At 40.2% G+C, this 12,500-nt stretch overlaps 3 protein-coding genes across 3 annotated transcripts in view; 2 read left to right on the top strand and 1 right to left on the bottom strand.

Annotated features, from left to right (window-relative positions):
* The first annotated feature begins 37 nt into the window (after window positions 1–37).
* Window positions 38–1,009, top strand: LOC110055539 (uncharacterized). The gene has a single exon (XM_020761933.2). The coding sequence runs from the start codon at window positions 211–213 to the stop codon at window positions 652–654; it is 444 nt and encodes a 147-aa protein (XP_020617592.1). The 5' UTR covers window positions 38–210; the 3' UTR covers window positions 655–1,009.
* A 6,934-nt stretch (window positions 1,010–7,943) lies between these two features.
* Window positions 7,944–11,164, top strand: LOC149103618 (uncharacterized). The gene is made up of 3 exons (XM_089273613.1): window positions 7,944–8,181; window positions 8,316–8,423; window positions 8,551–11,164. Exons 2-3 carry the CDS (start codon window positions 8,317–8,319, stop codon window positions 10,394–10,396), a joined length of 1,953 nt encoding a protein of 650 aa, XP_089129739.1. The 5' UTR covers window positions 7,944–8,181; window position 8,316; the 3' UTR covers window positions 10,397–11,164.
* Window positions 10,439–12,500, bottom strand: part of LOC149103617 (uncharacterized) — a 2,517-nt gene continuing 455 nt past the window's right edge. The window contains exons 1-2 of the mRNA XM_089273614.1: window positions 12,482–12,500; window positions 10,439–12,398 (exon numbers count right to left, since the gene is read on the bottom strand). The exon at window positions 12,482–12,500 is cut by the window's right edge and continues 455 nt beyond it. Of these exons, the coding sequence (XP_089129740.1) occupies window positions 11,049–12,398; window positions 12,482–12,500 (1,369 nt within the window). The 3' untranslated portion in view covers window positions 10,439–11,048. The remainder of the gene's footprint in view (window positions 12,399–12,481) is intronic.

The following is a 12,500-nucleotide window of genomic DNA, read 5'->3' as shown; positions in this document are numbered from 1 at the left end:
TTTCCAGAACTATCTGTGAACTACGCATGCTCCAATTTCCGGGAAAGTGGGAATATGATTAGTAGGCGAAAAAACAAATAACAACAAAGAAACACAAAGGCTAGTAAAGACTTCTTTAACCACGGAATTCGCTGGCGATTAATTATTCGCGATTTCCGTTCGTTTTAGAAGGCTACACTTCAACTTTCAAACCGTGGTTGTCTTCTCATCATGCCCTGGTCAGCAACGCAGCAACGAAGGCTCGGTTTCGAGAAAGAATTACTGGAGAAGTACTTCCGTAATAGGGTTTCTTGGATCAATCCAACTGGGGACACAAGGGTTGAAGTCAGAGTAACTTGCACCAACGACAAACAGTACACACTCAGAGTGTATCTTCCTTCAGACTACCCGAATTCTTGTCCGCAGATGGTTGTGAGTTCTCCCTCGTCTTGTTTACGAAGGAAAAATGGATCGTTGCTGAGTGGTATGAGCGGAGCAGATCATGTATTGGGAAGCCGAGATGGTTGTACTCAGATCTGCCATTACAATTCAGCTTTGTGGCGTGATGACAACACACTATACCAGGTTATCATGAAAGGATTGATTTGGCTGGAAGCTTACGAAGCACATCTTCGTACAGGAGAGTCACTGAGTAGATACTTGCAAGAAATGTAAACATTGATCAGGACTGAATTGTTGAGTACTCACAGAAGCAAACATAGAGATTGTAAACTTTCGTCGTCTTCAGATACCTAGGATACTATGAAAGTTCGATATTAGACAAAAATAAGGCCGTATGCTGTCGAGGATAAGAACTCGATCATATCAGCGAGAGTCAGACAACGCACCCAGTTTATAGTGATAGTGCTCTACATGTATTTCTTGCTACAGTGCCATTTGAATAGAGTCAAAGTGCAATGTAAATTCATTGCTTACGGGTCGCCTCAGCTGTTCTCACTGTTAAGAGGTTGTAGCTTCGACATCTGGCGATGAAAATGTAGTGTATTAGCAATTACAGTATTCGAATGAATGGTGCTGAGCAATACTTTAATTTTTTGTTCGTAATTAAGAGTGATCCTGAAGTTCAATTTTTCATTTGATTAATTTTACTATATGAGGGATGACCTTGTAAGGGAAGTAGGTGGTGCCTGACCGTTTTAAACTTTTTTGATATTTAAGTGAAAGCTGCAAATTTTGCGTCTGTTTTTGTGAAATTTATTTGGCAACAATGATACATGACAGTTTTTTCCTTGGAACTTGAGGTTGCTATGGCAACCATATTTTGACAGGCATATTCTCGGCTTTCCAATTTTGGAATTTTCATGTAATTAGAAGCCCGATCCGAATAGCGTTAAGCTAAATAGTACTTATAGTACTTATATAAGCTAAATAGTACTTGGTTCCGTTCTCTTTCGATGCTGGCTGCAACAAAAACATTACGATATCCGCTTGTACGTTTTGCAAATTTCCCGTTATCAGAATGTTCGGCAGTTTTTCTTCCAACTTGTGCGATAACACCATTATGTAGAACGTACGTTGGGCAAAAACAAATTGACTTGACGTTTAGAAATGCTTGCTGTCTAGTCGAATACCGTAAAATCCCAAGTTAAATAAAGCCCCCTCGGTTATAAGCCCCCCCCGGTTATAAGCTCCCTCGGAAATAAGTCCCTCTATTTGCTAACAAAGATATTATTCCAGATGTAAGGCCCCTCCACCGTGCTTACATCGGGGGCACCCGATATAAGCTCCAACGGATATGCGAATGTAAATCCATGTAATGAACAAGAGCGTTCCTTTCCTCAGTACAAACATCAAAAAATTTTTAATCGAAAGTTATAGGGTAATAGAGTAATAGCTGTAAAGGTAATCGTACGTTAGCTGTAATTCATTTTTCAGATACGTTTTATCTCGTTGTTCCGAAACATTCCTTTTATTTCGCTTATATGCTCCCCCCCCCCCCCTCCCCAACCACCACCCCGAATATAACCCCACCCAAAACTCCTCATGAAGTTATATAAGCCCAGGGAGATTTATGGTAAACTGCTAATTAACCCTGGGCTTATACAACTTCGTAAGAGCTTTTAGCTGGACTTATAAACGGAGGGAATTATCCTAGGGGGCTCATATCTGGAGTAAAAAAAAAAAAACCTTTCGAAACGAGCTACAGCTACACAAAATGATCGAAATAAGTTTTTCATTTACTGGTAATGAAGCTTTAGAGCCCAGGCCAAACGGACAAGCAAGTAGTCTCAAGTAGCTCCAAGTTGAACTTGAGAAGAGGCTTGTGTTGGGTAGCCAAACCTACTCGTAACGTTGCTCGGAAGTACATGAAAGTCGCCAAAAAAAATTTCAAGGCAGACGTATCCTGTCTTTCATTGGTAAATAGGCTGCCATAACAACGAATGGAACTCACTCAACTTGAGTTGGTGGCCACACAGTAAAAAACGTGCGTTGACTTGCGTGCATATTTGAGTTCGACCAAAGTGAGCGCAAGTCATCGCAAGTCTACGCGAGAGCACGCAAGTTCTGGCCAAACGGATTTGCTAGTAGACCCGAGTTTACAACTTGCGTCTACTTGCGAGTCTGTTTGGCCAGGGCTTGAAACATCATAATCAGTTAACAAATTAAAAACAAGGAAAAGCTTGAGTGAGGCTTATAAGCGGGGGGCGGGGGGGGGGGGGGGGGGGACTTATAACCAGATGTATCTCTTGGTTTACGGGTGCTTGGGCCTATAGCCAGGGAGGCTTAATAGCGGAGGGGCTTATAAGCGGCAGTTTACAGTATCGTGCAAACAACGTCTTAGCCAAATGTGCAATCGCAGAATCTTGAGAACTCTCTGCACCTTAACCTACCCCTGACATTTATCGAGTTCGCGTTGCATTGCAATGGACCTTTTCGGCGATACGGCAACCATTTTGAATTCTACTGTTTCAAAAAGCTATTATGGAATGTTGAAGGGGCAAATGCGTACTAGTTTGATATTCTGCAGTTCTGGCGTTTTTAGAGTGTGAATTAAATTTTCTCAAAACCTCGAGTCTGGAAAAAAAATATTGGAAAAAATATTGGTTTAACATAAAATAACTATGGAAAACGTCTTGAATTTTGAATACAAAAATGGAAGAGCCCTGTACTTAAGAAATGGACTACACACCTTCGCTGAATTTACTGTGATGAGTTTGCGTTTTGTATCAGGATCCAGGGAGGCGAGGTAAGGTGTAATTGACGTAGAAATAAATCTGAGCCGGAGAGCAGTAAAGAAAGAGCGGAGGCTTGAATGCTGCCTCCTCATATGGCTGAAAAAAATCCTTTGTATTATTCATCCTAATCAGGCAGCAGGTCCACGATCTGGCTCGTGCGGTCTAAAGCTGTGATCACACTCGCCATTAACATGTTTAGTCTGATCACTGCGAAACTTGTTTCACAGCAAGATATAATAATCTAGATCACGTCTATTGTGCACACTCAAAAACTGTTCACATCTGGTGGGCTGATGAATACAACGACAATCTTCGGCCATGGGTGGAAAAGAGAATATTTGGAAGAAAATCGTCGCAAAAGCTCGACTCCAAGGCCACGCTTAAATACCCTATCGAAACATTGTTTCGAAGTTGTGGGTTTCTTCAAGAATCAGATAACGAACTATCCAAGCTAGACGTCTTGACTAGCTTGTTTGTTTAGCTAGAAGGCTTTGAAAGCTTAAATTTTGGAGCTAAGAAGTCCCCGCGTTTAGATCGCAAGAAGTTCTTCTGGAAGATGAGTATCGGTGTGCATACTGCCGCTTCCACGGAGGTCAGCACAAAAGCCGAGAGACCGCTGACTCTACCATACTCATCCTCTTAATCATTTCGAATCAAACGAAATCTATTTTTATTTTAACCTTGGTAAATTCGTTCAAATATCAGGGTTTCAGGTAAAATTATTTTTGATGCATGTTACCCTTTTGTCTTATTATGCACTTCAATCTGTTGGTCATTATGTATGGAAACACGTTATTGAATGGGACCGTTTCGATCAGATCGGATCGGATTAAAGAACTAACGTTAATGATTTTACCTCTCGACTAGTTTTATTACAAATGCGTACTCTATTAAACCTCGCCAAAGGGGCTGTCTATGAATAACTAAAAACAACAACAACAACAACAAACAAAAGGCAAAATGATTTTAAACCCGACCTTAGCCATGAATTACCGAGGTACTGAATCTTTTCAGCCCTATCTTGCATGGCTAGTCCTCTGGAAATGCAACGGTCTTCCAATTGTCATCTTTGGGTACGGCGCGCCACGTATGTGTTTCATAATTCTTTTTTTCTTTTTTACAAAGTTGTTGTACACGATCATTGTCTGACAACGGTCGAGCAAAAGTTCACAGTCTCGTGTTGTTACAAAAGAATGTATTACTGATTGACATGGGAAATATCTCTGGAATGAACTAGTTAAAATTCACATGTGAATCGACATTTTGTGCCTTTGATTTAAAATTTAAGACTCCTTGACTCTTCATTTTACAGTGTAAATCGGTAAAAGTCATTACTTTAAGTCAATAAAAGACAGGTCTTTAGCTTGCGTGTCGGCAACTATACCAAGATCAATCGTATAAATGCTCTTATTTTATAATACCAATTTAAAATAATAAGCTCAGAATACCCAAAGATCACCGTTAATTAACTGTTGAAATAAAACAATATTTATAGTTACTCTTTCGCCCAGTATAGTAAAAGCATTGGGTTCATCGGACAAGCTAAAAATATCGTAAGTCTGAGTCACTAAGATAACTCAATTGAACTTTCAAAACTTCCTAGTGCGTCTGCCCCCACTTGGAAAATAAGGCGTTTGTATCACGTATATTTTTTTGTAATAGGTGATTTCGGGAAGATAAGCAGTCTGGCCGTAAACCGAAGTTATTTTTGCCAAGATGTTCAAGGAAGCTGGCAACAGATTCCAGCTCTTTTATAACAGTTATACTTTGACGAGTAAATACTACCACTGTTTTTCAAGTGATGGCTACAATATCGGTATCACATAAATCCCGGCCATTAGCGAACCTTTAATGATAATCTTTATAGCTTAATAGGTTACGATAGCAACAGTATAACCTGGTAAAACAACCTTAATTTAAGCTTTAAATGATAAAGCTCAAACACGAGCTCGGTGAGCCCCCATTTTTTGTTATTATTAAATTGTGATGAACATGATAAGATGCAACTTTATCAAAGTTTACAAAATTCTGCCAGGGAGGTTCTAAGCCACCTTAAATTTTCGAAAACCATATAATCTAAGTTACCTTGTACATACATGTATAGCCTGAGAATGACTGTAAATTTTTAGCCTATGTAGCAGGCGTTCCCGTTCAAGCGAGAAGTTTCTCGCCTGCTGATCACGCGAAAATTGGGGCGACGGAGAGAGGCGTGATAGGAACAGATTCCCTATGCTGTCTTTGACTGAGTGAGTATAAATCGGTATAAATCGGTACAGAGGCCAAGGATAGAAGAGTGTCTGCGCAGGCAAAATGTTCATTGGATGTGTACCTGTTGTCGTGCTGTTTGAATTGCCGATTTTCAGGTGACGTTGTCATGTTCCAAAAGTAAAATTTACCTAATCTTTCTCAGGTTTTACTTTCATCAGTGGCAAGATACTATAAAAACAAGACGCTTACAAAGTTGTAACTTGACAGGGTGTTTCTGTTAAAGTGGCATCTTCATACAAAGCTGTATAAATTTGGGTGAAACATTTCTCAAATAACAGGCGTATGCCTAAATCTTGGCGAGGTTGTTAATATATCATCTTTCGCACTCCAGATTCTCGACTTTATCTACTGAACGATTATTATAGCCATAGTATATGATCACTGAAGATTCAGACAGAGTCGTGTCCGTTGAAATATAAAGCAAAACTGCTTTGATTTTAAAAGTAAGACTGCACTGTAAGCAGAATATTTGTTATTCGTTTTGCTACTGTTTACTGAGAGAAAATTTGTTCATAGATCACAGATCAATTTATGTACACTCTTTTCTTTATAGGAGTATATTTCATAGGAATATTTCAAGAATACTTTAAGAAGGCCGAGATTTTTTGAAGAAATATAATTTTGTGTGCTGAAAATGTGTAAATATAATGCAATTATATGATTTTAAGTACGCGATATAAACTTATTTCTTTCCCTAAAAGGCAAAACTAGTCCCTCTTCTCCCCCCCTCCCCCCTCCCCCAGCAAAAACAGCATTAGCCGCAGGTTCGATGCTAGTGATATTTCTGCAAGAAGTTATGTGTGTCACATCAGGCTCCAAAATTACTTCAACGTCATCAAAGCAATAAAACGGAAGTGTCATACGCTGTAATCTCAGAATATTCACAAGAATACTCCGATTGCAAATATGGCGACAATCGCACCAAAGCGAGGCTTTTCGGTAGTAACCGTTGCTAAGGCGGTGTCACAGTGATATGTGTATCCCCGTGATATGTGTATCCCCGCACACATATCACTAGTGATATGTGTATCCCCTCCAAGATGGCGACCAGTGATATGTGTATCCCCCACCCCCCTCCCCTCTACTTTAAATAGCAATATCCTTCTTGAAAGCGCTCTCGTCGTCCGGTCGCTTACTGGACGAACGACTAACCCAAACAGGCTTAAAACACAAATCTCAATTTTTGTAGCTGAAAAAGTTTACGTATCTGCTGCTGGAATTGTGTTCTTGATCCTAACTGGTTTTCTGCGAGCGGGATATAATGAATTTAAAGTTGAACACCAAATGGATCTAGATATATTTCAATTTGAGTTTCACGGCACGGGATTTCTAGGACGATATTAATTGCGCGGTGCATTCTCACCCATCGAGTAACGCATATTCTCCACTGTTCATCGCCTTGTTTGCATCTGAATTATTCGTGGAGTGAAACACATATCACTGCTTCGACCCACTCGCCATAAAATGATTAGTGGCTCTCGTGTATTCCCTGCACCCGCTTTTCAGTTCGACTTTTTGTAAGATATGTTAAGTCTCAAGCTGTATACATTGCTATACTGCGAACATTGCTAACAAGTTTCATAACAATCGACGTTTATTCTTCGGCAGTTAGCCTAGATAACGGCTGTCTTCAGGGGATACACATATCACTGCGCCAAGTAATAATTAGTGATATGTGTATCCCCTGCATGCGGTCGTGTACAACCGAGGTCAGTGAAACTCCAGAAATCCCAAGCTATGAATAAATGCCGGGTGTGAATATTTCTAGCAAGCCAGTTTTGACAATGCAAATGTAATGGGCATTTTTCTTCTTGGGTAGAAAGCCAATATAACAGCTGTGTCCATGGGGATACACATATCACTAGTTCATGAAATAATCAGTGATATGTGTATCCCTTTTATCCCGTGCACGCGTGCACGCGTTTTTAGTGGAATTATCGCGTTTCAAACTCTAGTAAACCCAAGCCGTGTGAAAACGTCGGGTGCTAATATTGCCTGCAGTTTTGACAACGTTGATGCGCTATATTATAACAGTTGTGTTTATGGGGACACACATATCACTGCGCCATGAAATAATTAGTGATATGTGTATCCCCTGCACGCGATTTCAGTTTAGATATTTAGACATTCGAGTTGCAAACTCCGCAAACCTCAACCTGGGTATAAACGTCGTCGCGAGTAAGCAGCCAGCACGTTTCGGCAATAATTGGCCATTTTCTTCGATCAGGTAGATTAAGATAGCCAATCTAAAGGCTGTGTTTAGGGGATACACACTGAGATCACTGCGCCATGAAATAATTAGTGATATGTGTATCCGCTGTTCGAAGTTTTAGTCAGATATGCAATCGAGTCGGTTGGAACTCAACCAAACTCAAGAAATCCTAATCTGCTCCGTTGGGCGCGAATTCATTTCTGGTTTCTCCTACTCTTTACAGCGCTCGTTGGAACCTCGCAACCGAGTCGTCATTTTGTTCGTTGAATGCCCAGGCGCGTCAGTGTTTTGTGTATCCCCACAGGGGATACACATATCACTAGTGATATGTGTGCGGGGATACACATATCACGGGGATACACATATCACTGTGACAGCGGCTCAACTCTGTGTTTTCTTTGCAAAGGCGAGTCGATTTATAAACGTTTTAGAAATCTTTGCAGCTTCTACACGGAAAGAAAATCCCATTCTGAAAGAGATATTCGAAGAAATATTACCAAGTTACATCTGAGAGGAGTTGTAAAGGTCAGTGCTATTATAAAAGCAGCGGTTGCATTTGTATTGTTATGCATATTTGAGTTCGTGGCGACAACACAATGGCGATGTTTATTGAAATGCCTCATTGACTTTTACTGTATGTTTTTTGTTTCCTAAATAAGCATGGAGAGACCAGTGGAGAACTTACATGTAAACGAACTTAAAGAGCTTCTTCGCAGCAGAAATGTGAGCCTCGAAGGATTAAAAGTGAAGGCACAGCTAGTCGCAAAGTAAGCATTATTGAGACTGTTGATAATCAATAAATTTTCAACTCATTTATTTTACGTTCGTTTCATTGTTTCTGTCCGTCTGATTACTAGTTTAAGTTAAGCGTCCTTTATTCACTTCCTTTTGTAGAGTAAAAGAAGTCTTTAAAAATTCCCCTGCCGTGGCAACAGGCGATCGGGAAAACGATAATAGCGATCAAGCGAAAGCTGTTTCACCTTTTCAAATCAGCAAGAGTGATTCGGATCTTGTTAGAGAGAACGAAGAAAAATTTCGGTTCTGTTCCCAAGAGAACGATATGGACAAAATGCTGAACGACCTTCCCCCCTTCACTTTCAATTCTATTGTCAAGTATATTAGAAACTCTGGTAAAAATATTCAGCATTCCCCTGACCACATGGTCATGAAACCGTTTGAGCGTGGTGTCAATTTTTTTATTGAAGGGTATCTCCATAATGTTTTAGTCAAGCACCACAGAGAAAGCAAAACCTTTTACTTCAGGGCCCGTTGCTATCGAAGCCTTCGGAAAAGTGAATCCCCACATAAAATCAAGTTAGCAATTGCTACTGAACAACCTTTTGATGTCCTGGCATCATCGTGCACCTGTGTGGCTGGATCTCTTGGGTTTTGTAATCATGCGGTAGGCCTAATGTATCTTGTTTCGCACTATTACTTGACTAAAACTAAATCAGTCCCAGATGATTTGGTGTGCACCTCCCTTCCCCAGCAGTGGCACAAGCCTAGAGGAAAGAGCATCTCATCAGAACCATTGATGAATATGGTCTTTAAAAAACCCAAACTAGGCACAACAGCGTCAGGAAGCACTTCTGTACAGTCCTCACCTGGTATTGCCTGTTCATTGTATCCTGCAGTTAAGGCAGCCCCAAGTGAGATAGAGATTGAAAGTTTCAAAGCCCATTTGCAAAACATCAACAAGAACTTTGGGCTTAGTTTGTACATGAATACTGGGGGTAAAAGTGTACCCACTAGAGCCGGGCCTGCACCCTTGGGAGGATATTTTAGCTATCAAATGGCACCCACTGAAGGAAATTTCAAAGTTACATGCAATGTTGATTTGTCTAAGCAATGTTACAGCAACACTGTACCTATCACAAATTATCGTTCATTCCCAGTATCTTTATATCTTCCCCTGTTTATTGTCACACAATGCACTTCAGAACATCAGCAATTTTATGATTCTCTAAGAATCAGTGAACAGGATGCTAATTCACTCGAATCTGAAACACAGTCACAGCAAAATAACAGTCGATGGTGGAGTGAAAGGAGACCCAGATTGACAGCTTCGACATTTGGAGACATTTTAAGTCGAAAATCTGTCAGTAATGCTTTTCTCAAGGGCCTTGTTGGGGATGGAAATACCTCTAGCAACTCGAGAAATTTACCTGAACCCTTGAAACACGGGATTGAGTATGAAAGTAAAGCCCTAGAGCAATATGAGAACTATCTAAAGCACAGTGGGCATCCTGTAAAAACATTTCCATCGGGATTTGTGGTAAACCCTGCTTTTCCATTCCTCGGTTGCTCACCAGATGCAAAAGTTATTGATGTGACAGAGGACAACCCATATGGGATCCTTGAAATTAAATGTCCTTACAAACATAGAAATGTCACACCCGAGACAGCATGTGCTGGTGATGGTCAATTTCATTTGGAAATGAAAGATGATTTCCCGGTTTTAAAGGAAAACCACAAATACTACTGTCAGGTCCAAGGGCAGATGGGGATAACAGGGGCAAAGTGGTGTGACTTTGTTACCTACACCTTTCAGGGAATGGTCATCGAACGTATCTATTTTGATGCTGAGTTTTTTGCTGCCATGTTGTTAAAATTAGAACAGTTCTTTTTTAATTACTTTGCTAAATTCTTCAAGGCACTACCAGCTGAAGCGTGTTCTGCAAGCACAGCTGGCACAGTTAATGTTGTGGCAACATCATCAAGTAGCATCAGTGGAAATTAAGTAGAAATTATCATGTTAAACTTTTTACATGAAACCTAGTAATTGCACTGTAATAAGCCACCAATTATTTATTGTGTTGTTCCAGAAAACATGATACCTCCCCATAGAAGGCTTTTTGGGTAAAACCCCTTGCCCTGAAATTCTCTGGAATTGTCACTTTCACTTGAAAAATAAAATATTTTGGCTTTTGAGCCTTTTCCTCCCTCTCCCCACCCCTGCCAACTAACTTCCCTAAAATCAATTGAGTGGGTATTTATATTTTCTGAAATCACACATTAACATAATTTACAATGTTTTTTTCCAGTTTTCTTTTTGTCGTTACTCAAAATAGTTTTGTTAATTAACAATTATTTACTGAAGTGGAGGTGAACAGTGGTGGATATTTACCGAGCTGCAAAGCAGTGAGGTAAATATCTACCACATTCACTGACACTGAGGTGTATAATCAGTGCTTTAGTGTATATCACACAAGTTGAATAACTACTAGACCAAAACATCACTTACGGTAAACACAGCGACATGCAAAGACAGTTTGTTTCTCTTTAGTTGCTCAGAGGTATATAGTACTTTGTTAATCACCACAGTGAACCAATCAGCGCACGTGAAAAGCACTATTCACTTGTGTGGTATATACTAATGTTAAAAGTGATGGCTAAGTAATAATGGGATTTTGCATGTTGGTAAGCATGGCACAAACAGTCCACATTTGATTTAGACTACCAGCTAAAGACAATGGAATGACTTGATTAAAAATGTGAAAGTTTTTCACTTTGTTCATAGCTCTTTCCACATGAATTCTTTCTGAAGCTATTTCTTGAGTGGCAATAACTTCTGAAGGGGTCTGTTGACTTCGCAAACCAAGAAATGGGGGGATATTCAGGCCAACACCAATAGGTTCAAGCAGGTCAGAAATGGTAAACCCCTTGTCAGCCATCACCACATCACCTTGATCAAAAGGCAAGTTGAGTAACCCTGACCTTACTGTGAGCTCCCTGTCTGAAATACTTCCTGCATAGAGTTGGGAAATAAATGTTATGTGGCCACTGGGTGCGATGCCAATCAGACTTTTAAATGTTGTATGGCTCTTGTACGAAGAATAGGTTTCACTGTGTAAAACTAGGGAAGAAGGGGTCTGACATTTGATCTCTGTTCCATCAATAATGATCCTTGTCTTTGGATACTTATCCCTGAATGACTGGGGCATTGCTTTATCTATTGCCTCTCTGTTTGGCCAGATGTTAAGGAAGCCAAATTTTAAGTACAAAAAATTGATCCAGGAAATACCAATCCTGTTTACTGTAGAAACATGTATCCTGAATCTGTGGGCTAAATCAAGTTCAAATAACCCAAGTCTCATTCTCGCAAGCACCAGGAAAAATTCGTCCAGGGTACTAAGTTTTCGACGTGGGCCGGGTTTATTTCCCAAAAAGCCATCTGCATTAATTGATGATGAAAACTCTAGGTCCTCCTTCGCACTGTTAACATAAACAATGTTAGAACCATTCTCACCTGGGTTTAAAAAATTGTAGCAAGCCAGAAGGGTTTGGAAATTAGGAAATCCCGTGTAAAAATTGATATCAGAGTCCGACTCTTTAAATCGTGCTATGCCAAACTGGCTTTCGAGAAGTTCGTCGACGTTCTTCAAAAGTTGTTTATTTTCGAGCTCAAGTGAATTGACTTGTTGTTCTAACTTCGCAATGTGCGCGCGTAAATTGTCGATTTCATCCGGAGCGGAAGTGTCGCTGTCTGCTTCACTCACGCTACTGAAGGATGGCATTTCAGCCGATGAAGATGGAAGTTGTGACCGCTTACGTGGCGATTTCCTCTTAGGAGATGGTGCAGACCATTGAAAAATTGAGGGAACGACATCATGTTTTAAAACTCGGCGACCTGTTAAGCCTTTCCGAAAATCAGTTGGCTTGAAATGCAACGAGCAGATCTTAGTTCGCTTCGTGATCTGGAATGTTGTGGAGACATCTCGTTTAATCTTTACAAGCCAAGTCTATGAAATAAGACAAGTGAAACAAAATTACCACAATTTATGTAACAGCAAGTTTATCAAATCAACAGAGATCGAAAAAATACCTTACGCCTTTCTGGATCA

The sequence above is a fragment of the Orbicella faveolata genome, unplaced genomic scaffold (genome assembly GCF_042242905.1).
Source record: "Orbicella faveolata isolate gen_17 unplaced genomic scaffold, um_ofav_v1 contig_35, whole genome shotgun sequence".
Taxonomy (NCBI): Eukaryota; Metazoa; Cnidaria; class Anthozoa; order Scleractinia; family Merulinidae; genus Orbicella; species Orbicella faveolata.
The sequence above is the reverse complement of the archived record's forward strand: the minus strand, read 5'-3'. Positions and strand labels throughout refer to the sequence as shown.

Coding starts and splice junctions, on each gene's coding strand:
- LOC110055539 (XM_020761933.2), top strand. CDS start 211: ATGCCCTGGTCAGCAACGCAGCAACGAAGGCTCGGTTTCGAGAAAGAA.
- LOC149103618 (XM_089273613.1), top strand. CDS start 8,317: ATGGAGAGACCAGTGGAGAACTTACATGTAAACGAACTTAAAGAGCTT. Junction 8,424..8,550: donor AAGGCACAGCTAGTCGCAAA/GTAAGCATTATT, acceptor TTCCTTTTGTAG/AGTAAAAGAAGTCTTTAAAA.